General features: G+C 43.5%; 1 protein-coding gene across 2 annotated transcripts; it reads right to left on the bottom strand.

Annotated features, from left to right (window-relative positions):
- Positions 1–10,014: 10,014 nt before the first annotated feature.
- Positions 10,015–20,533, bottom strand: PAQR8 (progestin and adipoQ receptor family member 8). Of its 2 annotated transcripts, none has more exons than XM_018561611.1 (2): positions 20,523–20,533; positions 10,015–11,242 (listed from the first exon to the last, which is right to left on the bottom strand). In XM_018561611.1, exon 2 carries the CDS (start codon positions 11,196–11,198, stop codon positions 10,137–10,139), a length of 1,062 nt encoding a protein of 353 aa, XP_018417113.1. In that variant the 5' UTR covers positions 11,199–11,242; positions 20,523–20,533; the 3' UTR covers positions 10,015–10,136. The 2 variants fall into 2 exon arrangements, with proteins under 2 accessions (XP_018417113.1, XP_018417112.1); XM_018561610.1 differs by lacking the exon at positions 20,523–20,533 and adding an exon at positions 17,656–17,705 and having other exon boundaries at positions 10,015–11,244.
- Between the last annotated feature and the right edge of the window lie 7,447 nt (positions 20,534–27,980).

Raw genomic sequence — 27,980 nt, 5'->3', positions numbered from 1 at the left:
GGCACCCCATATAAATACCTACATACCACTGTACTTCATTTATTGGAATAGAGCGGGTTTAGCCAGAAACCAGGGGCTGCGGTCCGCTCATAAATATTTGAGCTCCTGTCATTAAACAGAGATGAACTTTGTCTTTAGAGCAATTAAAATGTATCACCCGTCATCACCCGAATCATGTATTTGGTCATTTCAACCTGAATTACATCGTTTACAAAAAGTATAACAGCCCAGTACATTCCAAGATATGGGAGGGATTTTAAATCTGATAATATTTAACCATTTGGAAACTTTGTTGAAGTACACAGGGTGTGAGAAGTGTATCCTGCCCTTCTGTCGTTCCCCCTTCACACTTGCTGGCTCTTTTGTCTGACAGCGTGTTTATGAACATTGATCAGAGGGAGATAGAGAGATACAAAGTAACATTGTTTATAAACATTGATCAGAGAGGAGATAGAGAGATACAAAGTAACATTGTTTATAAACATTGATCAGAGAGGAGATAGAGAGATACAAAGTAACATTGTTTATAAACATTGATCAGAGAGGAGATAGAGAGATACAAAGTAACATTGTTTATAAACATTGATCAGAGAGGAGATAGAGAGATACAAAGTAACATTGTTTATAAACATTGATCAGAGAGGAGATAGAGAGATACAAAGTAACATTGTTTATAAACATTGATCAGAGAGGAGATAGAGAGATACAAAGTAACATTGTTTATAAACATTGATCAGAGAGGAGATAGAGAGATACAAAGTAACATTGTTTATAAACATTGATCAGAGAGGAGATAGAGAGATACAAAGTAACATTGTTTATAAACATTGATCAGAGAGGAGATAGAGAGATACAAAGTAACATTGTTTATAAACATTGATCAGAGAGGAGATAGAGAGATACAAAGTAACATTGTTTATAAACATTGATCAGAGAGGAGATAGAGAGATACAAAGTAACATTGTTTATAAACATTGATCAGAGAGGAGATAGAGAGATACAAAGTAACATTGTTTATAAACATTGATCAGAGAGGAGATAGAGAGATACAAAGTAACATTGTTTATAAACATTGATCAGAGAGGAGATAGAGAGATACAAAGTAACATTGTTTATAAACATTGATCAGAGAGGAGATAGAGAGATACAAAGTAACATTGTTTATAAACATTGATCAGAGAGGAGATAGAGAGATACAAAGTAACATTGTTTATAAACATTGATCAGAGAGGAGATAGAGAGATACAAAGTAACATTGTTTATAAACATTGATCAGAGAGGAGATAGAGAGATACAAAGTAACATTGTTTATAAACATTGATCAGAGAGGAGATAGAGAGATACAAAGTAACATTGTTTATAAACATTGATCAGAGAGGAGATAGAGAGATACAAAGTAACATTGTTTATAAACATTGATCAGAGAGGAGATAGAGAGATACAAAGTAACATTGTTTATAAACATTGATCAGAGAGGAGATAGAGAGATACAAAGTAACATTGTTTATAAACATTGATCAGAGAGGAGATAGAGAGATACAAAGTAACATTGTTTATAAACATTGATCAGAGAGGAGATAGAGAGATACAAAGTAACATTGTTTATAAACATTGATCAGAGAGGAGATAGAGAGATACAAAGTAACATTGTTTATAAACATTGATCAGAGAGGAGATAGAGAGATACAAAGTAACATTGTTTATAAACATTGATCAGAGAGGAGATAGAGAGATACAAAGTAACATTGTTTATAAACATTGATCAGAGAGGAGATAGAGAGATACAAAGTAACATTGTTTATAAACATTGATCAGAGAGGAGATAGAGAGATACAAAGTAACATTGTTTATAAACATTGATCAGAGAGGAGATAGAGAGATACAAAGTAACATTGTTTATAAACATTGATCAGAGAGGAGATAGAGAGATACAAAGTAACATTGTTTATAAACATTGATCAGAGAGGAGATAGAGAGATACAAAGTAACATTGTTTATAAACATTGATCAGAGAGGAGATAGAGAGATACAAAGTAACATTGTTTATAAACATTGATCAGAGAGGAGATAGAGAGATACAAAGTAACATTGTTTATAAACATTGATCAGAGAGGAGATAGAGAGATACAAAGTAACATTGTTTATAAACATTGATCAGAGAGGAGATAGAGAGATACAAAGTAACATTGTTTATAAACATTGATCAGAGAGGAGATAGAGAGATACAAAGTAACATTGTTTATAAACATTGATCAGAGAGGAGATAGAGAGATACAAAGTAACATTGTTTATAAACATTGATCAGAGAGGAGATAGAGAGATACAAAGTAACATTGTTTATAAACATTGATCAGAGAGGAGATAGAGAGATACAAAGTAACATTGTTTATAAACATTGATCAGAGAGGAGATAGAGAGATACAAAGTAACATTGTTTATAAACATTGATCAGAGAGGAGATAGAGAGATACAAAGTAACATTGTTTATAAACATTGATCAGAGAGGAGATAGAGAGATACAAAGTAACATTGTTTATAAACATTGATCAGAGAGGAGATAGAGAGATACAAAGTAACATTGTTTATAAACATTGATCAGAGAGGAGATAGAGAGATACAAAGTAACATTGTTTATAAACATTGATCAGAGAGGAGATAGAGAGATACAAAGTAACATTGTTTATAAACATTGATCAGAGAGGAGATAGAGAGATACAAAGTAACATTGTTTATAAACATTGATCAGAGAGGAGATAGAGAGATACAAAGTAACATTGTTTATAAACATTGATCAGAGAGGAGATAGAGAGATACAAAGTAACATTGTTTATAAACATTGATCAGAGAGGAGATAGAGAGATACAAAGTAACATTGTTTATAAACATTGATCAGAGAGGAGATAGAGAGATACAAAGTAACATTGTTTATAAACATTGATCAGAGAGGAGATAGAGAGATACAAAGTAACATTGTTTATAAACATTGATCAGAGAGGAGATAGAGAGATACAAAGTAACATTGTTTATAAACATTGATCAGAGAGGAGATAGAGAGATACAAAGTAACATTGTTTATAAACATTGATCAGAGAGGAGATAGAGAGATACAAAGTAACATTGTTTATAAACATTGATCAGAGAGGAGATAGAGAGATACAAAGTAACATTGTTTATAAACATTGATCAGAGAGGAGATAGAGAGATACAAAGTAACATTGTTTATAAACATTGATCAGAGAGGAGATAGAGAGATACAAAGTAACATTGTTTATAAACATTGATCAGAGAGGAGATAGAGAGATACAAAGTAACATTGTTTAGAAACATTGATCAGAGGGAGATGGAGAGATACAAAGTAACATTGTTACTTCTGTATTTATTATTTTTATTTTTTTGCATCAAAGAGATTATCCTCTATCCTCATGTGATGCTAAAACAAAAACTGAAACAAAAAACAAACAAACCTTACTCATTTTGAAACAAGCTCCATAGCCAGTTATACTGAAAATGGTATTTTATTGTGTGTTGATGAGTTGTACAAAAAAAACCAACAGACAATTCAACGATGAGTTGCACGGCAGATGAAAACATTTCTTCTCGGTGTTTATTTCAGGATAAGTTAAGAAGATTTGTAAAGTTTTATTTTTTTTATTTTTTTTAAAGAAAATGTATAAAGTTACAACAAAAGTTGAATAAGTGCTTCATAACAGTCTCACTGTATCAAATACATTGGAGCTGTGTGCCTGGAAAAAAGGTGCAAGTTATATCTCAAGTACATTTTGTAGGAAGCCAATGGCAGAGCTCCTCTGCTCCCTGCTGCTTTGTGGTTGGCCTGCAGACCGAGACAGCCAATAAAAAGACAGCAAGGAGCAGAATTCTCCCAACGTGCCAAAAATTGTTGTATCTGTTTCAAGAGACATCCCACCAAAAGGCAGATTTTGGAAGGTGATAGAATGTCATTTAATTGTATCGAAAGTCAAACCTCTTTTAAGTTTGAGTAGAGCAGGTAAAGGACAGAACCTCCGGCAGGTTCCTTTCAATTTGTCAACGGGGCTGAAAGTGAGGGGAAAGTCCAAATTTTGAGTTGTCACCAGAACAGGAAATGAGAGAAACTGTTTCAATTAGGTCATTTGTTGCCTTTGAAATGATTTCCTCTTACTTCCTTTTGTGCCCACAGGACAAGACATTAAAGGAAATCCTTCCAATAGAACAACATGACCCCTACCCCTGCTCCCTACTCCATCCAAAATGAATGGACAGTTTTGGCTTGACATATACTTTCCGGCATTTCTCACTGGAGAAGAATACAAGTTAGAGTGGATAGGGGGCACACTCACATTATGACACGGGAGGAATGGGCAAGGGGGTTGTTTTCTGGATTCTGGCCATCGTTCAGCACTCAATGGTTAGAAAGATGTCCCCAGAATGACTAGTGGGAAGACCTCTTCCAATCCTCCATTGCTCCTGAACCCCTCTTGTCATGTGACTCGTTCACTGTACTGAAGCTCAGATATGGAATACAATGAACCAGGTCAAGTTGGAAAATCTCTGTTGGTAAAAACAATCACTATCAGCGTTGAAAGACCTCAATTTCATCCCTATGGTGACCGTGTACCCATAAACATCTCGACTTTTGCCCCAGCATCCTGTTATGGGGGAGATCAGACCACTTATGGTCACCTGAAGTCAATGCAGAATCAGATCCCTGTATGTAGCACCTATATTATAGGTGAATCAACTAAACTATTGCCGGTTTGTCCATTTCGGGGCCACTCATACACTTTGGAGCTCATGTATAATTCTCCACCCAACATAAAGCTGAGGAGGCTCTTTGGCACCATCTAGTGGCGGTAATGCTGTTCAAAGAGCATTCATTAAGCTTTACGCTGGGCGGAAGGTTTATAAACAAGCTACTTTACAAATCTGGAATTGTGTGAATCTCAGCAGATCAGAGAGATCAACTCCCAAATACTAAGGAAAATCAAAGATCTGCACACTGATTCTGCGGATTCCATCATTGCTGACCCCTCTTATCAATCACATGGACAGTTATAGCAGTATGGTTTTTGCTATGGGCCATTAGACTTTTGCTTCCCCCAGGACGGAATTGGGCTCCCGAGCATTACCTTCACTCATAACTGAATGCTATGCCAATTTAAAGGTTATTGTTTTGAATTGTTCCCACGTCCATGTTTAATTTCCCCTTGACCTTTCACAGATGTCTCCCGAAACAGATGTAAGTTCTACATTGAAAGCTCTTTAAAGGGTAGTGACCCGATTGGTAGTTTGAGCTGACCAATAGCTTGGACATACCTTTGATTTACAATGTTTTCATTTGGAACCCTCAGCGATATTAGATGGAAGCTGATGGCTCCCACTCTTCCTGACAGAAACTAGACTGTAGTGGATGGCTAAACCCCTCTAGTGTCCAGAAAAGCGCCGTGTGCGTTTCATCCCGTGAAGTCTGTACTGTAAACGTCATTAAATGTGTTTCTGTTATCAACATGCAAACAAAGTACGAGAACTAAACCATGTTTCCATCATACGTACAATAATCCACACTTTGTGGGCATATGGACCTGTCATGTCAGCAACACATGGCAGCTTCTAGTACATTCCGGAACCAGGTAAAGAAATGTAAAGCGTGAGGTCTTTCTCTGGTTTTATGGCTTAGATCTGATATAGAGAGTCAAACTCCGGCCCTCCAGCAGTGGCGAAACTACAAATCCCATGAAGCATCTCTCTCCGGGGAGTCATGTCTGTGGCTGTGAGAATCTTGCAAAGCCTCATGGGATTTGTAGTTCCACCACAACTGGAGGGCCGCAGTTTGGCTATCCCTGGTCTAGACAGTGAGATGAAGTCCATATGCAGTGGTGATCTACCGCTCCAGTGGTGATCTACCGACACTGCCCCAGCACTCTGTTTTACAGGGTCGGATTTTTGTGATCTGACAAATACATTTAATTTTTCTTAAAATATTTTAAATGTTTTCCATTTAATACAAATGAAGAGGACACCGGCTCCCCTGAAATAAACGGTTAAATGGGGTCCTTTAGAAGTTCATCTTAGAGAGGAACTGCTGCACTCCGTACCGGAACCCCTATGTACAAGGGAGCGTGGTGCAGTAACCACAGATGGTGGTATGAGATATTAAAACCCGACGAAGGGGACCCTGCGTGGCCCTAAAACGTTTATTATTTGACAGTCTTCATCAATAAAGAAGATGGATTGTTGACACAGGTCATAGGTGTGCTGGTAATGTTTTCTAAATATCTTTAGACGTTCACTTCTGTTCTATAACAGGTCTCTGGTTAGAGAGTGGGTCCTCCTTGTTCATGTAACTGATGGCCGCACATGGAATAATTACTTTAGTATATTATATATTGAGCTAATAAAGAAATAATTCCTGACTAAGTATTGATGTTAAATTATCATCAAGCAGGGAATCCACATTGGCTTCCTCAATCTCTGACTGGAGAGCAGCAATGAAATCAGCAGAAAGACTGCATCAGGTTAAGCTGGTGTGTGATTTGCTCATGGTTATGTAGACATGCCATTGTCTCAGTGTATCCAGGGTATGGCCCATGCCCTGGGCGGGACTTAGGAGGGGGGCACCAATGCATGGGTCAGCCAAATTTTGGTGACTCACAGAGACAGCAGACTGTCATCATCCCCTTGCTTGGTTGTTAGGACTGCATGGCTAATGTAAGGAGGACTCTGGGGAGGGGACGCTGATGTGAGGAGGACTCTGGGGACTCTGATGTTAGGGGGGCTCTTGGCACTCTGATATAAGTGGTGACTCTGGGGACTCTAAAGTAAAGGGCGCTTTGATGTAAGGGAGGATTCTGATATAAGGGGGCTCTGATGTAAGGGAGGACTCTGATATAAGGGGGCTCTGGGGACTCTGATATAAGGGGGGCTCTGGGGACTCTGATATAAGGGGGGTTCTGGGGACTTTGATGTAAGGGAGGACTCTGTTGTGGACTCTGATATAAGGGGGCTCTGGGGACTCTGATATAAGGGGGGCTCTGGGGACTTTGATGTAAGGGGGATTCTGGGGACTTTTTATTTAAATATTTGAGTTTATATTATAACAAATTGATCTTAAATATGGGTGTCAGTTTTTTTGGAATGGGGCGTAATTCCATTGCTTACCTTAGGAGCTATTTTATGTAGATAAGCCTCTGCATTGCCCATCAATTTTGGTGACACATCTGTCTGTCTATGGACTCCAAAACAGGCAATACTTAATTACTATGAGAAAGGTTTTGTCTAGACAAGAGTTCTTAGACTTCCTATAAAATATTATCTTGCTGTGACCCGTCTTGCAATATCAGTTCTGTCAAAAATTGGGACAAGGTAGAGTTACATGGTAAGATATATGGCTCAATACTTTTTTTGTGCAGCAACTATCAATCTATATATGTATATATATATATATAACTAGCAAGTTTAGTTTTCTTTACCTTTGTATGGGCCAGCCTCATTGGTTCTAGGCTATGTGTTCCAGTGCTGCCTAGAAGCCTCAACCAACCTCATTTTATATACTAATATTAACATTTTAAATATACATAAACGTTAAAGAGGCATCTTATGCCAGCACCAGTTTACTATTTGTTAAAACAGTTTGTGAGTAAAAGAGGTTACTAAAGGTTTAAACCTAAAAAAATAGCTTTGGCTTTAGATATATTTTAGCATTTTGATATACGGAAAACACATTTTTCAGTGAAGGTTTGAATAAGATCGCTTGATGGTGCCAATGTAGACAGTTCTTCTTTCAGAATCAGAAGGCCCACAGTAATATTAGTGGTTAAAAGTCTCATTAAACCAACAAGACCCTTAGGCCTTGTTCACACCAAGCGTGTTCCAGGAGCAGAGCAGAGCAGTTACAGACCGGATCAAAACTGCGTCCAATGTATTCCAATGGTATTTTAGTTCACACCGCAGCGTTCAGTTCCAGAGCACGTAAAAAAACTGCAGCAAGCCCTATTTTACCTACTCTGGAACGCATGCAAACGCATCAAAAACACATGCAAACGCCCTGGAAGGCACTGAATGCCCATTTTAAACTAATTAAAAAAAAACGTGGCACAACCCACTGCAGTGCGTGTGCAGAAACTCATGCAGATCTGGTCTGCATTTGGTGTGAACAAGCCCTTAGAAGTTTACTTTTTTTAATGCGCAGCTTAGGACAGTTTCAAATAACAGGTCCTATAGAGATAGGGCACCGCCTACTTCTTTACCCTTTTCTTTTTTGCTACTACATTCAACTCATCTTGAGAACATTTCTGTTATTTACTATATTATCAAAACTTTGATTAAAAATGGAAAAAGGTTAAAAAAAAAAATGAAAAGTTTGGCTGTTCATTGGAAAGCACCCACATACCCCTTCATGATGGACATCTCCATCCATAGAATTTTTGGATGGTGAACAATCAGAAATGGCTTACAGATTGAACAGAACATACCATTATAACGCTGACTTAAGCTGATGGTAAAAGCACTGTCCAATCTGGTTTGCTCAACAGTGGGGTTGTGCATGACCTATACCATCATTCCTCCAGGCTATTAAGTAAGGGTTTCAGGCTCTGTTCCCATTTTGGATCTGAGCAGAGGGTGCACAAAGATCTAGTGGTTAAGGCAACCTTGAGGCTAGGGAAAAGAAGATATATTCAGTGGACTTCTCTGTAAAAAGTATGTCCAGAGCAAATTGATATTTTATATTTGTGTAATTACCTTAGATGCCTATAAGGTGAAACACCAAGCAATGTTTTACTTTTAATGGCCAGATCTTTGCTCCTGAGTAGCCAACTCTGCTCAACTGCCAAGGCCATTGCAAAGAGGCTTCAGCCTTCATGTTGGATTCCATGGTTGATTCCTATGGGGAATTCAAATGCCCAAGATTCATTTTTTGCAACACCAATAATTTGCAATAATAGTTGCAGAGTGGACATTAGCATCGGGTGATGGTGGAAATATTGTCAGTGCATTCCAGACAGGAGCCATCATTTGAAGACCTTTATGGCTTAAGATACATGCAGCCACAAGTCCAGGATATATTTCGGGCTAGGTCTTTCAATCAGAAGACTGGAAGTGAGTCTAAGCAAGGTTGGCCAAACTCTGCTACTGATTTTGCAACTGATTTGAACATTCTAAATGACAGTAAGGCAACGTATGGATTACATTTAAGGCCAATGACAAGCAAAAGTGGATTTAAGATGGTCCAAAACTTTGAAAAATATATTAATTGAACTTTGATTATTCAAAAAGTTGGAGGCAACTGTCTGGGTGGCATCTGGATCAAGATTGCGGACAGGTTGCTCTCAGGCTTGGCTGTATATGTGCCTACTGTACGAGGGGAGGCCAATAAGTTTTTACCCTCACCATGATCTAGATGTGCTAGGGATCTAAAATTTTGCTTGGTTATAGGTAGTTATATTTTAGTAATATGCATGGCAATTTTAGTTTTTGTAGGTCGTGGTGAATTAAAGTTAGAGCCAAGGGAAATGGAGTAGGTGTCATGATGTCAGCTAGCAGCAACACACGGCTCGGTATTCAACTTTGTCCGGCATGACACCTACTCCATTTCTCTTGGCTCTAACTATGATTCACCACGAGCTACAAAAACAAACATTGGCATGCATATTACTAAGTTATCCACCTATAGACCTGCAAAATTTCAGATCCCTAGCACATCTAGATCATGGTTAGGGTAAGAACATATTGGCCTCCCCTCGTACATATCGCTAGCCTTAACCACTACCCTTGGCACCTACCCACATTCCACTCCTGCGTGAGCTATGCGGAGCTGTCTTTCAACTTCTTGCATTTGTAGAAATATGTTTTGGCTAAGATTTCCTTCCTAGGAGATGCCAACATTTCAGTGACTTCCTCAGGGAGGAATGAACAAGACTTTACACCTGATAATACCAACAATTACAATAAAAGTGCAATCGTTAAGTTGTACCCTCAGAAAAGCAACATACTATAAAAACTGTTTCATGTAACAAACATAACCCAACCCAATTGTAAATCCAACACTTACTATCTGAGTGGTAAATAAATTAGTATGCCCTATACTATTAAATATAAGAAAAAAATTGAATAAGCAAATTCTACAAAGTTTATCCGCTTCATTACAAGTCTTTCTTTGCCAATTTCCGTTTGATCCGCTCCCGCAGAAACACCGCGGTGATAGAACTGCACATAATGAGAGCCAAGAATGAGACACAGGACACTTGGGTCAATTCCGGACTGTACCGCGTTGTGAAAAGTTCCTGCCTGGTTTTAAAGTCCAGAAGCACAGCTTCCAGCTGGCAGAGAGTGCACAGGCCCAGAAACACGTGGAAAATTTGGTGGCCATGGCCTACAATATCACAACCTCCTGGAAAGAATTTCTCTGGGACTGGACAAGAGAAGAAGTAAGCACTGATGAGAAAGAAAAAAATTTGTAGACAGTGGAAGCAAAAAGAACTGTCAAAGCAATCTTCCGAATGGCAGACAAGGACACGGTGTACAACTGGACTGATGTCTAAAATATAGGCAAGGCCAGCCGGTAAAACTTGCCAGATCTTCCTCATGACCGGATAAGGCCTTTCGTAATGGTATTTAGCATAGCAGCAACCAAAACAGGACATCCAACCTAGAAAAGCAGCTCCTGGCAAGAAGAAGTACCAGGCGTAATCATACCAAGCTTGACCGGAGCTGTAGTAGTAGTGGGCAAGGGCACTGCCATATTGATAAGTGCTAACTCCAACGTAGTCCATAAAGTAAAATGTGTAATGAGCCAACTCAGATTTGGACTGTAGGAGGTGTGCAAGCATACTGCACATGAGATAGATCAATGAAGCTAAAACGTATATGACCAGTGGCATGGAAAGCACATCCCAGGAGAAGCCTTCGGTTTCCACAAATGCTCTGAACCTCAGAAGAACAGCCAAGGCCACCAGAAGATGTGTCCAGACATTAACTGACTCATTGTGCTTCTGAAAAAGGCTTAGGAAATAATATTTCCAGTCCTGGTCGATAGGTCGATATCCAGTCTGAATATATGGTTCCCTGAAAAGATTAGGCACATCAGATTCCGTGACCGTAGAAGGCATCTTCAGGAGGCCACCTTCAAGAAGCTTCGGGAGGCGACGTAATTGCTGAGCACTGACGGACAACGTGCTGATACATTCCAGAATGGCCGTCGTCATTGTAGGACCAAAGTGGGGATTACATGCGGTGACTTTGCCTTAACCTACAAAAAAGAAAAGGAAATCAAATGAAAACAAAGGCACTTTTCCTCCTTGGCTCACAGCAAACATATTTCTTCCATTATTCCTGTACAATAATCTGATTTATTATTATTTACCATTACAAGCTATCGCTAACAAAGACAAATGCCAAGCAGCAAAACCAATCATCTTCTTTAATCGGATCTGAGATTTGTCTCTGAGCCTCAATTAACATTTGTTCTTATATTACTCCACAAATGGCTAATTTATCAAGCCAGTCAAGACTGAGCACTTAGAAGTTAGATTTCTTGTCTAGAACATCATGTGCATTTTCAAAGAGAACTTTGGGGTAAGTGTTCTTCCCCATAGTTCTCTTTAGGGTCACGGGAGGACATATACTAACCTCCTCCCGTGACCCAAAGCTCAGGATATAGCGGGCTATTGCCAGGGCCGAATTTACTCTCTCTGCTGCCTCAAGGCCAGGTTCCTCAATACGCCCCCCTACCTGCCAACACCCTCCCCCCGCCATGGAGAATGGCAGACCTGCAGGCTGCATACATGTGATCTCACCAAAATCGCCGAGATCACTTGTACAAAACGAGCGGTGGCTTCCCCGCTGTACATTTGCCCAAAGCAGGGCTAAATGTAGAAAACAACTACCCTCCTGGCGGCCGGAACTGCATGTTCCGGGCATAGGTAGATAGGAATACCACACCCCTGTTGGCCCTCTAATCCCTACTGCCCCAAGGCAGGGCCTTGGTTGGCCTTGTGGGAAATCCGGCCCTGGCTATTGCCCACTTTATACGACACAGCCGGGACAGATCCTGACAATACTGTCTGGATCCACCCAGCTGCGTGAGTGACAGCTGGCTCTGACTATCTAGAGGCAGAGCCAGTTGTACCCGCCCCCTCCCCTGTCCGTTCCGCCAGTCAGCGCTGTGAGTGATGTCACCGCTCTCTGCAGGGACATAATCGACAAGTGAGCGAGCAACGGTATTTGTTCTCTCACTTCCCGATCTATTGAGCCGACGTGTGACAGCTTCATTGTCACAGGTTGGCTCAAACTTTCACTCACCTCACTCAGCTCATAGTTCTCCTGTAAAGCTTTCAGACCGTATGGAGTGCAGGTGGCACTGGAAAAATATTGAAAGTAAAAATAGACAATGCCTGTGACAAACGATGACTTTTCCTTGAAACCATTTACAGAATATTCCTTTACATGGTTGCTATTATAAATCGGTGCATTGTAGCCACCATCGCCTTCTGTGATGTGGCTGCTGGACATTTGGTGATGGCCAGTGCTGTGGTCAGCCTGGCTGGATTTGTGGTGGCAATTGTCTGATTGATTCCAGGTGTCTGGCATTGCCTGTACCCCCCTGGGCGGAGTGTGTCATATTGTGGGACAGCCTGTCATATTGTATGTACAGTACAGCAGCCAATAACTGAGTTTCTCTCAGCCAGTGGTGCATGCTGGGATAGGGTACACATACTGGAGGGATTTGCCATGTGCTCAGACCAGCCATGGAATAGGGCTGGGTGCTGTTTAGCCTGCCCCCCAGGCTAAGCCTGAGGCCTGGGGGTGGGCACAAGCTGGAGTGAGGGAAAGGTTTCCCTGAGGCTGTGTTGCTGATAGAGGAAGAGAACTGGGACCAATGCCTATCTAGAGACAGAGCCAGCTGTGCCCTCCCCCTCCACCGTTCGTTCCTCCACTCAGCGCTGGAGGATCAGAGAGGGGCGGGGGGAATCCCTGTAGGGAGCAGTGGCTGACAGTCACGGCTCTCTGCAGGGAGATGATCAGGAAGTGAGCAGATCAGCGGCATGTTTCTGCTCACTTCCCGATCAATAGAGCCGACCTGTGACAGTTTCTTTGTCACAGGCCGGCTCTAACTATGAGGATGAGTGGAAATCACTCACCTTATAGTTCTCCTTTAGGTTGTATCCCCTGGGGCAGTCATACATGACCTAATAAGTGCAAGCATGTCATTGTCGATGATCAAGTTCACCAATCAGGTGTTATAGGAGGATTCTGGACTGTGACAACCAGATCTGTTATCATCTCCATTCCCAATAAAAGATTGTCTCTTGGGAGCTTTTTGTGGTTTTACCATCGTTGTTTTGAAGGACCACATCATTTAGTGAACAAGCACTGTCCTTCTGACATCATAATAAAGATAGTTTTAGGCAAGAGCTCATAAGGTATCTCGGGATCCATCATCTGAGAAATGGTATCCAAGGAAAAACAAAATATTGAGGCTCAACTTCATATAAAAGGAATATCTCCTCATTCACATACCACAGGCAGCACAATGTATTGGACCTGTGTGACCTTTGTCAGGTGGTATGTTACAGGGTAATTCCACTAAACTGTAATATTTAGGATTTAGTAGATGTTACCTTGGAACACTCTCTGGTTTCTCATATCTTTTGGAGACTACAGCGATGGGATTTCACACCTAAGGTCCACAGTCCACCCGCCATTACTGTACAATACCAGAGAATCTTACATTATTTTTGATGGTAAATGCAGCTCGGAACGAGAGTCTTTTTTTTCCTTCTGCTGGAAGAAATAGACTTCAAATGGGTGGGCCAGAGAATCCATATTGAGGTCAATGGGTGACTTGGTTCACAAATCCTCACTTTACAGATAAGACACCCAACATTAAGGCTGCATTACCACTTTTGGGAGTCCTGGATAGGAGAAAAACCCTGAAAGAGGTTCTAATCCTTCAACACTCCATCCACAGCTAGCAAAAATGTTTTGGCTTGACAAATACTTTAATGTTTGACCCGAACTAAAAAGGTGAAGACTTGCCATGTTAAAGGGAACATTTAGAAACATTAATTTTGCCTAAGCAGTATCCTAAAAATGTATCTTTTGCCAATGTACCGATATTACCAATCGCTGACCTGGATTGCCTGATTCTGTCTCCAGTCTCCAGCTGTTGTTGCCGACTCGTCCTGTCCTCATTATCCTCTTGGCTGCCGCCAGCCTTGACCTCCTACTGATGCTGACTACTCGCCTGCTGCCTGCCCTGACCACTGCATGATACTGACTACTCTCTTGCCTGCCATTTGCCTAAAACTCTGCCCAGACCTTTCCCTCTCTTCCTATCCTTTCTCGTCATCAAAAGCCACTGGACTCCTGCGACCTCTTGGTGGGGAAAACCCGATGGCCATGACCAGGTGTTGGCTTGCAGAAAGGTAGTCCAGTGCCTACCGGACCATCACTCCTTGTCGGGTCTTCCGTCAAAGACCAAGTTGTCACTTAGAAACTGAGCCTTGGGGGAGCCCGAGTCACCTGCCCAGGGTGTCACCCGCAACAAAAAGCCCCGTCTCTACCAAGATGGCCACCTGCACACAGAGACACAGTTCAGAACACGCCATGGAAAGGCAACAATGGGGAAAAGATCAGCTTTAGGAAGACCAGAGTCAATACTGGTGACTAGTCCCTTGCCCCCCATCTGCCTTTCTTTGGGCGCAGCTTCCACATCTCAGTTCCTCTTTAACTGATCTTGTACTATATTTAATCCGTGTTTAATTTTAAGCTCACCGATTCTTCAGAAGTCATCTAAAAATAATTTTGGCAGCCGTGCCTTCATAGTACACACCCAGCTCATTAACATGAAGATTAATAGTGGGCTGCCGATAAATCAAATACTAGAACTGGCTGAACAGGATGATCCTGAGGGTCTGGTGTGTCAGGGATGCCTGTACACGTGTCTCTGACAATCGTCGCCTTTCACAACCCTGGCATCAGCGAAATGTCTTCAGGTCACATATTCTCTGGTATGGCTCAGGAATGAGTTAAATATGTAAGATCCGATAAGATAAATCTATTCATAGAATTAACACATTCTCCAATTTACAGTCTGTCTGGATGTAGCACAATGGCCACTTATGATAAAATGTTTTGTGGTTGATGGACGCAACGCAGAATCAAAGAAGTAACATTTCAGTACTGCATTTAACAATACACCCCCCAGCCGGTGATTGGCCAGTGAGGCATTACAATAATTACAATAGACTGAGGAGGTTAACTTTCTGCTCTCTATGTCTGTCAGCATGAAACTTGTCAGAATGCGGGACACCTGATTGGCTCCAAGTGCTGCCCCTCCCTCCCCCAGTAGAAGTACTGCTGTCAAGGGGATTAGTTCTGAACAAAACAAGTTCAGGTATTTACACTAGATACAATTCACAATATAATGTAAATAAGTTATAAAGAAAGCATGCTGGTCTCAATAGGACTACTTTTTATAGGAGACGAGTCATCATAAATGTTAAAAAGTGTTTCTCAGCTGGTTTTAGGAAAAAAAAAGTTTTTTTTTTACAGTTTTTATCTTTATAGCAATCTATCATTATTTAACTCAATATTGAACCCTACGGACTAAGACTGGGATGCCATTAAAGTTCATGTGCGTGTAAAGGCGCCCCAATACTTTTGGCAATAATAGTGTATATATATATATATATATATATATACACACACACACACACACATCTTACATCTCTCCTTATCACTGATCTATAAACTAAACAGCCATGTCCATAAGAACAATATGTCCTAAAAGAGTCTGCACCCAATCCCAAGACCTCCTCACTGACCAGTACCAGCACTGATATAACAGTGCCAAAACTCCTGCCCTGTTCAGAAAGTGCAGCCAACACTAATACAACTTTCTGTGCTGGCCTCGGTATGCAATGAAATGTATCGCTTCAATGTCTGCGCTGCCAATACGGCCCAATCTAGTGCTGCATTCATCATAGACATTGTAACAGTGATAATGTTTTCCCGTCACTTATTGCTGCCGTTCCGGGAATTTTCCAAAATCGGAGAATGCATCTAAATGAACTACAACCGACACGGAGAAACCACAAAAACACATTTACATATTTCATGAGCCATTTCATATTCTGCACTGAGGAGAGGAAATTAAAAACAGAACCGTCAATTTCGGTACTAGACCTCTAAGCAATTTAAAGTGCACCTGTCATGAGAGGCTGCCATTGCTAGGCTCCTTCCTAAAACACTAGCTGCCTGGCTGTTTTTGGCTTTGGTACTCCTCGGACCCGAGACAAGCATGCAGCAAATGAGCATCACAGAGAAGTCATACATCCTTTTCCCATACACTTGTTCTAGGTCAGTTCCCTAAAGTGTAGTTAACCAAGAATTTAAACTCCTAAAATAGTATCTTGCCCAGCACTCGTATGGACTGTGCTATTCTGACCATGCCAATAGCTGTTTATCTTCCAGTCCTAAGGTGACAACGTTTTCTAAGCAGGAGCAGCATTGTCACCCTAGCATGCACACTTTCTGTGGACTCCAAGCTGTCATGCACAGGGTGAAGCATGTATTAGACATGTGCGAAACGAAATTCGGACGAAATTTCGGAAATTCTGAGATTCTAATATATCTGAATTCCGAATTACAGCTAAAACGAATGCAAACGAATCCGAATTCCCGATTTTCCGAAATTCGTTAGCGGTAGTCTGGTCGAAATTTTTCGACATTAGAAAAAAAAAAAAAGTGCGTGGGGTTCCCCCCAAAATCCCTACCAGGCCCTTTAGATCTGGTAGGGATTTTAAGGGGGAACCCCAGCCGCAAAAAATGGGGGGGGAAACATGGGGTCCCCCCTAACAGTCCTGCCAGACCCTTGATTTGAGCACTGGCCTGGCAGGGCAGGAAAGGGGGGGGGGGGCGATCGAGCGCCCCCCGCTCCCTGCGCCTTACCAGGCCACGTGCCCTCGGCATTGGGAGGGTGACCCGGTGGTTGTGGGGGTCTGCGTGCAAGGGGGCTTATTTGCATCTGGGTACCCCTTTAAACGAAATTTTGACCGGACTACCGCTAACGAATTTCGTCTGAATCCGAATTTAATTTCGGACCGGAATCCGAAAAACAAAATAATGCAAAATCCGTATCAAAACTAAACGAAACTAAACACATTGTTTGCTGGTGCGCATGTCTAGCATGTCTAGCTTGGAATCCACAGAGAGTGCAAAGCATTAAAGGATGTCCAAGTCATCAAAGGGGTGCAGAAAGCCGTAGTCCCTGAGAGGAGGCAGTTGGGTGCATGGACTGCTAAAGCAAAGAAACAGGTGTGATTAGGGACCATTTAAAATGATGGGATTCCTCCCGTTGAGCATTTGAGCTACAAAAGGCTCAGTGTGAATGGGGCTGTTGACAGCAGCCAGTGATGTTTCAGGAACTTGCTTGACCAAGATGTCCTACAGGACCAGTGAAGATATTGTCTCCCTCCTCTCTTGCAGTTCCTCCTTAGAGTGTGAACGGTCATGTTTTCAGGGGCCAACATTTACAGGGATACATCTTTAGAATGGGGGACTGTACCTGGAATCCAGGCACAGATGACAAGTCAAGTCTTGAGGTTTCAACCCTCTCGAAAGCCCCTTTGGTGTCCTCCTCACCTTCGCTCAGCAGAGTTCAGCGCCTCAGCAGCATCCACCACCAGCCTGTCCTGAACCAGCCCGACTAGTGCAGTGTCTGGTTAAGTATCTGCAGCGCTCCACTCCTTATCGCTACCTCTGCTGTTACTAGGCAGGTCTGTCGTGTAGGCGTCTTAAACAATGGGTGACACATTATGTAAATCTGTCAGGTCGCTAGAAACTTCTGAGATTGCCAGGAGTAGGCAACCTCTATAGGTTGAACTCGATGGACTTGTGTCTCTGTTCAACGTGACTATGTAGGCAACTATGTTACCTTAGAAGCTCCAGCTGTCGTGAAACAACAGATCCCATCATGCTTCTGCCTCATGAAGTCATATCTGTAGATTTCAGTTTTGCAATGCCTCGTGGGACTTGTAGTTCCACCACAGCTAGAGTTCAGAGGTTGCCGACCCCTGTGTGGTCTCTGACTTTATTTGTTTTCAGCGGGTTGATCACACCAGAGGAACCGGGAGATTTTTCTGGTTCAAGCTTGCGAGTATTACCCCATTGCCATCCCTAGACTATCCTGCTGGAAAATATCTGCCTGATCTGCGTTATGAAATAGAGCGAAGGATCAAAGAGGGGGTGGCTCCCGTCCTTTGAGATCTGTTTTGGGGACGGGCATGTCCAAATAGTTTTTGGTATCTGCGTGCAGCCAGCCTAAAGCTGGTCATACACTGGTATATTTTGTCATGGTCATATCAGAAATCCCATCAGAACATTCAATAATGCCATCAGGGACTCGACGAATGTCGCTCGAAATTAAATTTGGTTTTGACATTCGATTTTGGAATGAATGGAGTTTCCCAAACGAAAATCACATTCAGAATTCAAAATCAGAATTTTCGATCATTCAAGAAAAATTTCCATCCTGCTCTTTTGATTTTTTTCTACTACTTTTGATCAGCAGTCTGACCCCATTAGAAAATCGAACGAACATTTAAAAGACTAATATTTGCAAAAGAAATTCTACTGGTGTATGGCCAGCTTGGGTGTAACAATAAGCATCCCGGCCCCCATCTGACATCTAATATGACTTTCAAGTAAGGATCAGGATGTTTAGGCTAGGGATTAGTAGAGCTTCTGACCATTGTAAGCACTTGTCATCAACCTACTTTATACAGGTCCTCTTATTTATTTCATTAACTTTGTCTCAGCTTGACACTTCTGCTTAAAGGCCACCTGAAGATGGACAACTGCTGACCTGTAAACTGATGGACCTCACAGGCAACCTCCCAACTCCTGAGTAGGGCTGAGCTCAGGTTCACACCAAACCCGGTCCAAACCTGAGCTCCTCTAAACACAAAAGGGTCATGGGGCCAGCTGCCCAATCAGCTAAGGGCTGGGGCATTCCCTACCTTGCGGCTGCACATAAACAAAGGGGTGGGATACCTGTGCTGACACCACTGACCTTATATGGCCATATAAGGCCAATGTCTTGACCTAATTTAGCCATGTGGCCATATAAGGTCAATGTCTTGACCAAACATAGCCATGTGGCCATATAAGGTCATTGTCTTGACTAAATATAGCTTTGTGACCATATAATGTCAATTTCTGGACCAAATATAACCATGTGGTCATATAAGGTCAATTTCTGGACCAAATATAACTATGTGGCAATATAAGTGCAATATTTTAACCAAATATAACCATGTGGCCATATAAGGGCAATGTAATGACCAAATATAGCCATGTGGCCATGTAAGGTCAATGATGTGACAGCATCCATACCCCTTGGCTTACAAGCAGCTGTGGGCAGGGAATTTCCCATGGGCGGACCAGGTTTGGTCCAAACCTGAGCTCCTCCCCGCTCCTGAGGCTGCATAACATTAACATCAACCAACAGACAGCTAATAAGGGCAGGAATTTTACAGGGTAGCCAATGTCCGATTGCAGACCTCAGACCCCCTGACACTCAGACAGCGTAAAAAAACTTAAATAATGGGGCAATTATAATATTTACATTAGGGATGCACCAATATATCGGCCGCCAAAACATATTCCCCGAAGCCCCAACAGTAGAGTAAAAAATTAAAATATTTAATAAAAAATTAATAAATAAATAAAAATAAATATTACAAAATTAAAAGTTTCTAAAAAATAAATAAAAATAAAATATTTTAAAAAATGTAAAATAAAAACATTTTTGGTATCGGTTTTGGCCTGACAATTTTTCCTATTTCGGTTTCGTTTCAGTTTTTACATTTCTATTTCGGTGCACCTCTAATTTACATATGTGAAACCGCACAGTTAACATAATTAAATATTGAACATTCAGTTTCTTGCACACACCCAATCACAACCAGTTCCAGGGAGCATGCATGATACCATAAACCAGATAACAATCACCGTGGTTGATAAAAGTAGAAGCATGACAGGATGGCAGATAGTAAAACTGGGCCGGCCCCACTTTCTATTTCCAGAACAGGAAACAGTCATAAAAATCTCGGAGAGACGTCAACCTAAAGTCATTTATCAGGTCAGACATGTGTATGTGCATGTGCCGCGGCTCCAATGCATAGTTTAGATTTACAGGGTTAGTCACAAAGCTGCCCAAGGCAGCCGAGTGAATAACCCAGCCGAAGTGAGCCGAACTACATTCAGCTATTCACTCCGGCTTTATAATAAGAGCACCCCCACAGGTCATCAGTTTAGAGTTAGCCACGAATATTGGCCCGAGAATTATTGCTCTCACCCTGGCGCATGTGGCTATACCTGACATGTGTAGCGCAATCGCCCTGGATGGGAAGGGGGTTTAACACCGCGGATGTCAACTGGTTAATATGATGTTATTAATTTTTTTACCTCATTGCTATCACATGGGTGGGGGAGGGGCTTACAAACTCACTACGTGATAGCACATTGGAGGAGACAGGTTCTCTTTAAGGTGACGTTAGGGGACATTTAGACCCCTAGTGTCACCTTTCCACTTCACTGGATTCAGCTGCATGCTGTAAACATGCAGTGGCTGGGAGCAATAGCCAGCCTGCTATTGGCTCTTGCAATTTAAAAGAGAACTATGGGGTCAGGGCTTTTCCCCATAGTTCTCCTAAGGGTCACGGGTGGACACAAACTAGCGTCCTCCCGTCACCCTAAGCTCAGTATACCGCGAGCTACAGCCTGCGGTATACTGAGACCGAAGCAGCCGGGACGGATCCCAACATTACTGTTGAGATCCACCCAGCTGCGTGAGTGACAGCTGGATCTGAGGCAGAGCCAGCTGTACCTGCCCCCTCCCCTGTCCGTTCCGCTAGTCAGCGCTGGAGGATCTGACAGAGGAGGGAGGGAATCCCTGTGGGGAGCTGTGAGTGACAGTCACCGCTCTCTGCAGGGAGATGATTGAGAAGTGAGCGAGCGACGGCATGCGTTCGCTCACTTCCCGATGTATTGAGCCGACCTGTCACAGGTTGGCTAGAACTATGAGGATAAGTGATTTTCGCTCGCATCATAATTCTCCTTTAAAATAGCCAATAGCAGGCTGGATATTGCTTCCAGCAGCTGAAGGGAGCTTTGATGCCGGCTTTCTACCTCGGCAGAAGAGGGGGCACGGAAGGGGCAGCAGCGGTACAGGGGCAGCAGCGGAGGCATGGGGGAACAGCGGAGGCACAACGGCAGCACAGAGGAACGACGGCAACAAGGATGAACGAAGGCAGCAAGGAGGAACCAGCGGGGTAATGCAGAGGCACAGCGGTCTCTCCTCCCTGCTGGTGCCGGCTGCAGTGGTCTGTGTCCCTGCTGTCTCTGCTTTTGATACATGTCCCCCAGGGCAGTACCCGGATCCCCATACACTTTTTATGGCCAATAAATTGCATATAAGGCTTCAAAATGGGGACATTTAAATTTCTGAGTTCTACCCCCATAGACTTGCATTGAGTTCTAAGTTCGAGTTAGAACTTTTTCCATGTTCGAAAGTTCGAGTTAGAACCGAACACGGGGGTGTTCGGCTCATCACTAATCGCCAGGCGGGCCTGGCGATCGAGGAGGTAGGGCCCAGTGACGGAGGAGGCGATCGTGGAGGAGAAGGAGGCGGTAAGAGGATCGACCAGACAGGTAAGAGGGCATGACCGCCCACCTGAGACCCTGCAGAGCCCACAATAGAGGATCAATGGTGGGCTCTGCAGAGTCATCCTCAGGTGGGCTGTTTGGGTTATCAGGTGGACTTATCTAGAAATCACAGGGCCCCATACAAGATTTTGCTATGGGGCCCTGTGATTTCTAGTTACGCCCCCGAATGGTGATGTGACATTATAGGTCAGACGGCAGGCTCTGTGAGAGAGGTGACCACGAGGAAGTTCATATTCACAGGGCTGAGTGAAATGGTGTCACTGCATGGAGGAAGTCCATCCTATGGGCACCTTCAGTACACAACCTTCTAGATGGATCTGGTTATTAGGAGCGGGATGGAACTTCAATATAGAAATACAGAGGCCGTAGATCCCCTCTAACACTCTCTGTGGCCCTATCATAAAACAAGCCGAGATTTCACTCCTCTCCATATACAATTGACGTTCTAGTGACAGGAGAATTCATGACAGAACCTTCAACTTGCTGATAATAACAATAAACGCTCTGTGTGCTCGGCGATGACACGCACCTAATTACATATAATTATAGGGATTGACATATCAGTGTAGGGAGGACCAAACAAAGTGTCAGGTGTGAGTCTCCTGATCAGCAAACCAGTGCACATGTCTCTGTAGCATCTCCCCCCCCCCCATCCCACCAGGCATCTCATGACAATTGGGGATACACGGTGCTCTGGTGGCGGAGGAAAGCTCAGGGGACTTGTTACAAAGTTACAAAGAATGTTACCAACGGCAATGCGGAGAGGATACAATGAAGCTACAACGCTTAGGGGGTTATTCACAAGGCTGCCGAGTAAATAACCGAGCCGAATTGAAGTGAGCCGAACGCCGTTCGGCTATTCGCTCCGGCTCTGTACGGCTGAACATCAACTAAAATCAGTCGTTCCTCGTCTGGCTTTGGTTGGCCCGAACATGCTCTGTATGCCGAAGTGAAGAACACGTTCCACTCAGCCGATCCAGCATCTGGATTGGCTGAGCCGAAAGCCCCAGCAGCATACTCGCTGCCGTTCACCCTTAGGCTGGGTTCACACCTAGGCGTATTGAATATGCGCGTTTGTCGCGTGTTTTTACCGCGATTCGCGGTAAAAAAAACACGCGACAAACGCGCGTTTCCGAGGGCTACTTGGCTGTATCCCAATGGAAACGTGAGACCAAAACGCCACAAAGAAGTACGGCCCTGTTCACACCTTTACGTTTTGTCGCGCGTTCAACGCTCTATGAACGCTCTACAAAACGTAACAACTTGAAAATTCCATTGTTTTCTATGGGTATGGTTCACACCTTTCCGTATTTCAGCCCGTCTGAACGCGCTACAAAACGGCCTACGGCGTTTTGGTCTCGCGTTTCCATTGGGATACAGCCAAGTATCCCTCGGAAACGCGCGTTTGTCGCGTGTTTTTTTTACAGCGAATTGCTGGAAAAAACGCGCGACGTGAAAAGCATATTCAATACGCCTAGGTGTGAACCCAGCCTACATGTACTTCTTTGGGCGTAGGCCGTTTAGTAGCGCGTTCAGACGGGCTGAAATACGGAAAGGTGTGAACCATACCCATAGAAAACAATGGAATTTTCAAGTTGTTACGTTTTGTAGAGCGTTCATAGAGCGTTGAACGCGCGACAAAACGTAAAGGTGTGAACAGGGCCTTATTCTCGTAGGCAGTGAGTGGACAGCCAAATGGCGCAGAACGAGGTTAGCGAACAAAATAAAAAAAATGACATTTAAATAAAAAACAATTTTAAAAAACAGCGTGGGGTCCCCCTCCCGATCCATACCAGACCCTTTAGGTCTGGTAGGAAAGTTAGGCGGCACCCCAAGTAAAAAAGAAAAAAATGCGTAGGGTTCCCCCCAAAGTCATAGCAGGCCCTTTAGATCTGGTAGGAATTTGAAGGAGAAACCCAAAAATGGGGGGAAAAAAATACGAGTGAGCGCCCCCCCCCCCCTCCATACCAGGACACATGCCCTCAGCACCGGGAAGGTGCTTTTCCAGGGGCTTTTTGGGTTTCACAGACGCACACAATTTTTTACCCGGGCATGTTGGGTATCTACGTACTCGTTGTAAGCTCATCTTTTATATTGTATTAAAAATTGTGTTGTGTTTTGGGGCATTTAAGTACATTTTTCCCTACATTTGGGGATTTGATAAGGAGTTAGCGCTAATATCGTGGAGCATAAAAATTTGCAATTGCCGCCATTTTATTCTATAGGTTCTTGGCTTCCAGAAAATATATCAAGTTTGCGGGTTTGAAGTAATTTCAGGCCTAAAATGTGGCGCAAAAATGGGAAAAAAATAAAGGCCTCAGCCATGAAGGGGTTAATGGAAAAATAAACACAACAAATGACCTGAGGACGGCCGGGCTGTCACTGAATGACAACAACTGGGCGGAGCAAGCCGTGACATCAGCCTGACTCCGCCCAATTGTTTACATTTTGCGGGGAGAACGGTCTGCTTCGGCCGAAGTGAGCCGAACCTCTGCAGAGAGTCCACTGCTTCCACACAGAGAGCAAGCTTCCTGTTCTGCAGCGCGCTGGCGGGGGGAAAGGCTTTTCTACTCAGGCTGTGGCTGCTTTAGCAAGTAAATTAACTACAAGGCTTTGCACGTAGTGTTGGGCTGATTTGATGTCAAGGTATGTTCGTGGCGTCTGCCGTTCACACCCGTTAAGCTGATAAAACCGGCGCGGCTACTTTGGGCGCACGGAAGGACTAACGTGTCACACCCACAGAGCTCATACTAAGGAACTGGGTCACCCTCACATCACCCCAGGGGCGTCCTGAGGCCGGGTGTCACCCTCACCTCACCCCTAAACGGAAGCTGCTTCCAGGCAAGCCGCTACAATACATACACATGGACTATATCACCTGCCGAAGGATATGTAACTGTGTTCAGTCGGTCACGTGATCCGGGCATCCCTGCCAGACAGCACAGCTAAGCCAGTGACCTGACTGTTAGACCAGGGAATTCCTGACCTGCGGCTGACCATAAACAAAGGGGCGGGATGCTTGTGCTGACATCATTGACCTTATATGGCCTTCCAAGAGACACTTTGAGTGTCTTCCCCTGCTGCTTGGTGTGATGCCTCTGCTTCTGCGAGCCATGGCTATGGCTGGCAGTCTTGCAATGCCCCATGGGAGGTGTAGTTCCCCAACAGCTGGAGTGCCAAGGTTGTCTACTCTCTAAGGTTCCTTCCTCCCCTGGAAGCTACATAAGAGGTTAAACAGGGAGGTAATGGGAGGGACCAAGGAGCAGGGCCAGCATAGGCAGTAATTAGACACTCCCAGAAGAGGGAGGGGGCTGGAGCATTAACCCCTCCTGAAGATGTTGGTGACAGGTTCTCTTTAAGCTCATCTAATGTGGATTTATGAATTCTATCCTCAGGATCGGCGCGGCGCAGGGCGGCGGAGGTATCTGAAGAATAAGCAGATGCGAGGCGTGGTGTGTTTGTATTCTGAGAATTCTGATAAGGGGGAGAGACGGAATTCTGGGAGAGGAATGTGCAGGAAATCGTGTTTATATTCAACCCGCTGACAGCAACAAACCCGCTGACCAGACTGAATACTCTACACGGCATGTCGCAACTTAAAGGGCAACTCCAGATTTTTATTAGGTCCCCCCAACAGCGCCGGACACTCCTCACGCTCCAACGTTGTCCCTCCCCGGCTTCCTACTCGGTCCAGCGCAGGCGCTCTGCTTCAGATCGTTTCCTGTGAGTCCAGCTTGTCATTCACATGTCCTCCTCTAGGGGGCGCAGTCATCACAGCACTCCATAGTGACAGCTAAGTGCCACTCAATCCTAGAAGAATGCCCCGCCCCCGCCACCAGCGCCAGAAGAAAAGAGGTAGTGATGACATCACAGGACGGGCAAGAAGAGCTATATGTTTATAACAAAATACCTGGGGGGTCTTCAGAGAGTGAAATACATACAGGTGAAACTCGAATAATTAGAATATCGTGCAAAAGTAATTGCAGTAAGTGCTGCAAAAGGGGCCCAAACCAAGTACTGAGTACATATGCATGCTTGTACTTTTCAGAGGTCCGATATTGTTCTATGTACAATCCTTGTTTTATTGATTGCATGTAATAATCTACTTTTTTGAGGTTGTGGATTTGGGGTTCTTGGGGTTTTCATGAGCTGTAAGCCATAATCATCACAATGATGACAAATCACGGCTTGAATTATCTTGCTTTGCATGTAATGAGTCTCTCTCATATATTAGTTTCACCTTTTAAGTTGCATTAGTGAAATAAATGAACTTTGCACGATATTCTAATTATTCGAGTTTCACCTGTATGTATAGTGATGTCATCGGACGTCTGCAGGAAATACATATGTATAGTGATGTCATCGGATGACCACAGCAAATACATATGTATAGTGATGTCATCATATGTCTGCAGCAAATACATATGTATAGTGATGTCATCATATGTCTGCAGGAAATACATATGTATAGTGATGTCATCATATGTCTGCAGGAAATACATATGTATAGTGATGTCATCGGACGTCTGCAGGAAATACATACTGTATGTATAGTGATGTCATCGGACGTCTGCAGCAAATACATATGTATAGTGATTTCATCGGATGTCCGCAGGAAATACATATGTATAGTGATTTCATCGGATGTCCGCAGGAAATACATATGTATAGTGATGTCATCAGACAACTGCAGGAAATACATATATGTGATTGGTTGCTAGGATTTTGTCAGCCCACAGTGTCACTGGTTGCTAAGAAGTTGTTGGACCAGAGCGTCATTGGTTGCTAGGACACTATCGGCCCATATCATCATTGGTAGCTAGGACAATGTTGGCCCACAGTTTCACTGGTTGCTAGGTAGTTGTCAGACCGCAGCATCGTTGGTTGCTAGGACGTTGTCAGCACACAGCCTCATTGGTTGCTAGTATATTGTCCGCACGCAGCGTCTTTGGTTGCTAGGACATTGTCAGCCAACATCATCAATGGTTGCTAGGGAACTGTTGGCCCACAGCTTCTTTCTTTGCTAGGATGTGGTCGGCCCACAGTGTCTTTGGTTGCTAGGATATTGTCGGCCGCACAACACTATGCCCCACGCGACAAATTAATGTACCTGTTTCCGACCCGTACATAAATCAGATGCAGACACCGACACTTGTGACAGCACAACACAATTCTGAAGAATGTACGTGACACGGATTACAAATTGCATGGTATATGTCTTCTGACAGAGGAGACTGTGTCAAATAAAATGACGGAGATTGCAATTCCTCCAAATGGCGCCAACTCACCAAGTGACCCTCATGTTCTCTAGTCATGGCCTTCCTTCAATTGTCATCAACTCACCAAGGGACCCTCATGTCCTCTAGTCATGGCCTTCCTTCAATTGTCATCAACTCACCAAGTGAACCTCATGTCCTCTAGTCATGACCTTACTTCAATTGTCATCAACTCACCAAGTGAACCTCATGTCCTCTAGTCATGCCTTTCCTCTAAATGGTGCCAACACACCAAGTGAACCTCATGTCCCCTAGTCATGCCCTTCCTCCAAATGGCACCAACTCACCAAGTGAACTCCATGTCCCTTAGTCATCCACTTCCTCCAAATGTCATCAACTCACCAAGTGAACCTCATGTCCTCTAGTCATGCCCTTCCTTCAAATGTCATCAACTCACCAAGTGAACCTCATGTCCTCTAGTCATGCCCTTCCTCCAAATGGTGCCAACCCACCAAGTGAACCTCATGTCCTCTAGTCATGCCCTTCCTCCAAATGGTGCCAACTCACCAAGTGAACCCAATCTCCTCTAGTCATGCCCTTCCTCCAAATGACGCCAACTCACCAAGTGAACGAAAATCTCCTCTAGTCATGCCCTTCCTCCAAATGACGCCAACTCACCAAGTGTCCCCAAATCTTGCCGTTTCAAAGCAACACAACTGAAGAAGTTTGAAACTGGCTTCCTCTTCATCCTTCTTTACCATTGTACACAGTTTTGGAAAATTAGACCATATCAGCTCCCACAGTATAGTCTGGCAGACAGTCCCCGGCAGTCCCACCAACACATTTGGTAACCCCTTGTCACTGGCTCTTTCTGGCCTTCTATGGCATTCTAAATGCAGGTAGAGGCAGGCAGGCTTCCCGATCATCAACTTTGATTGGCTGTCACATTGGTCACATGGTCAGAATCCTGATTGTAAACAGTGAAAGGGAGTGCGCTCTCAGCACAGAACAGCAGAGCAGGCTGTACGCATATTTACG

Source organism: Nanorana parkeri, unplaced genomic scaffold (assembly GCF_000935625.1).
Source record: "Nanorana parkeri isolate BGI_ZX_2015 unplaced genomic scaffold, ASM93562v1 scaffold533, whole genome shotgun sequence".
Lineage (NCBI taxonomy): Eukaryota > Metazoa > Chordata > Amphibia > Anura > Dicroglossidae > Nanorana > Nanorana parkeri.
Note: the sequence above shows the minus strand (reverse complement) of the source record. Positions and strands in the feature narration are given on the sequence as shown.

Excerpts from the sequence above, each read along its gene's own strand:
- PAQR8 (XM_018561611.1), bottom strand. The coding sequence starts at position 11,198 with ATGACGACGGCCATTCTGGAATGTATCAGCACGTTGTCCGTCAGTGCT.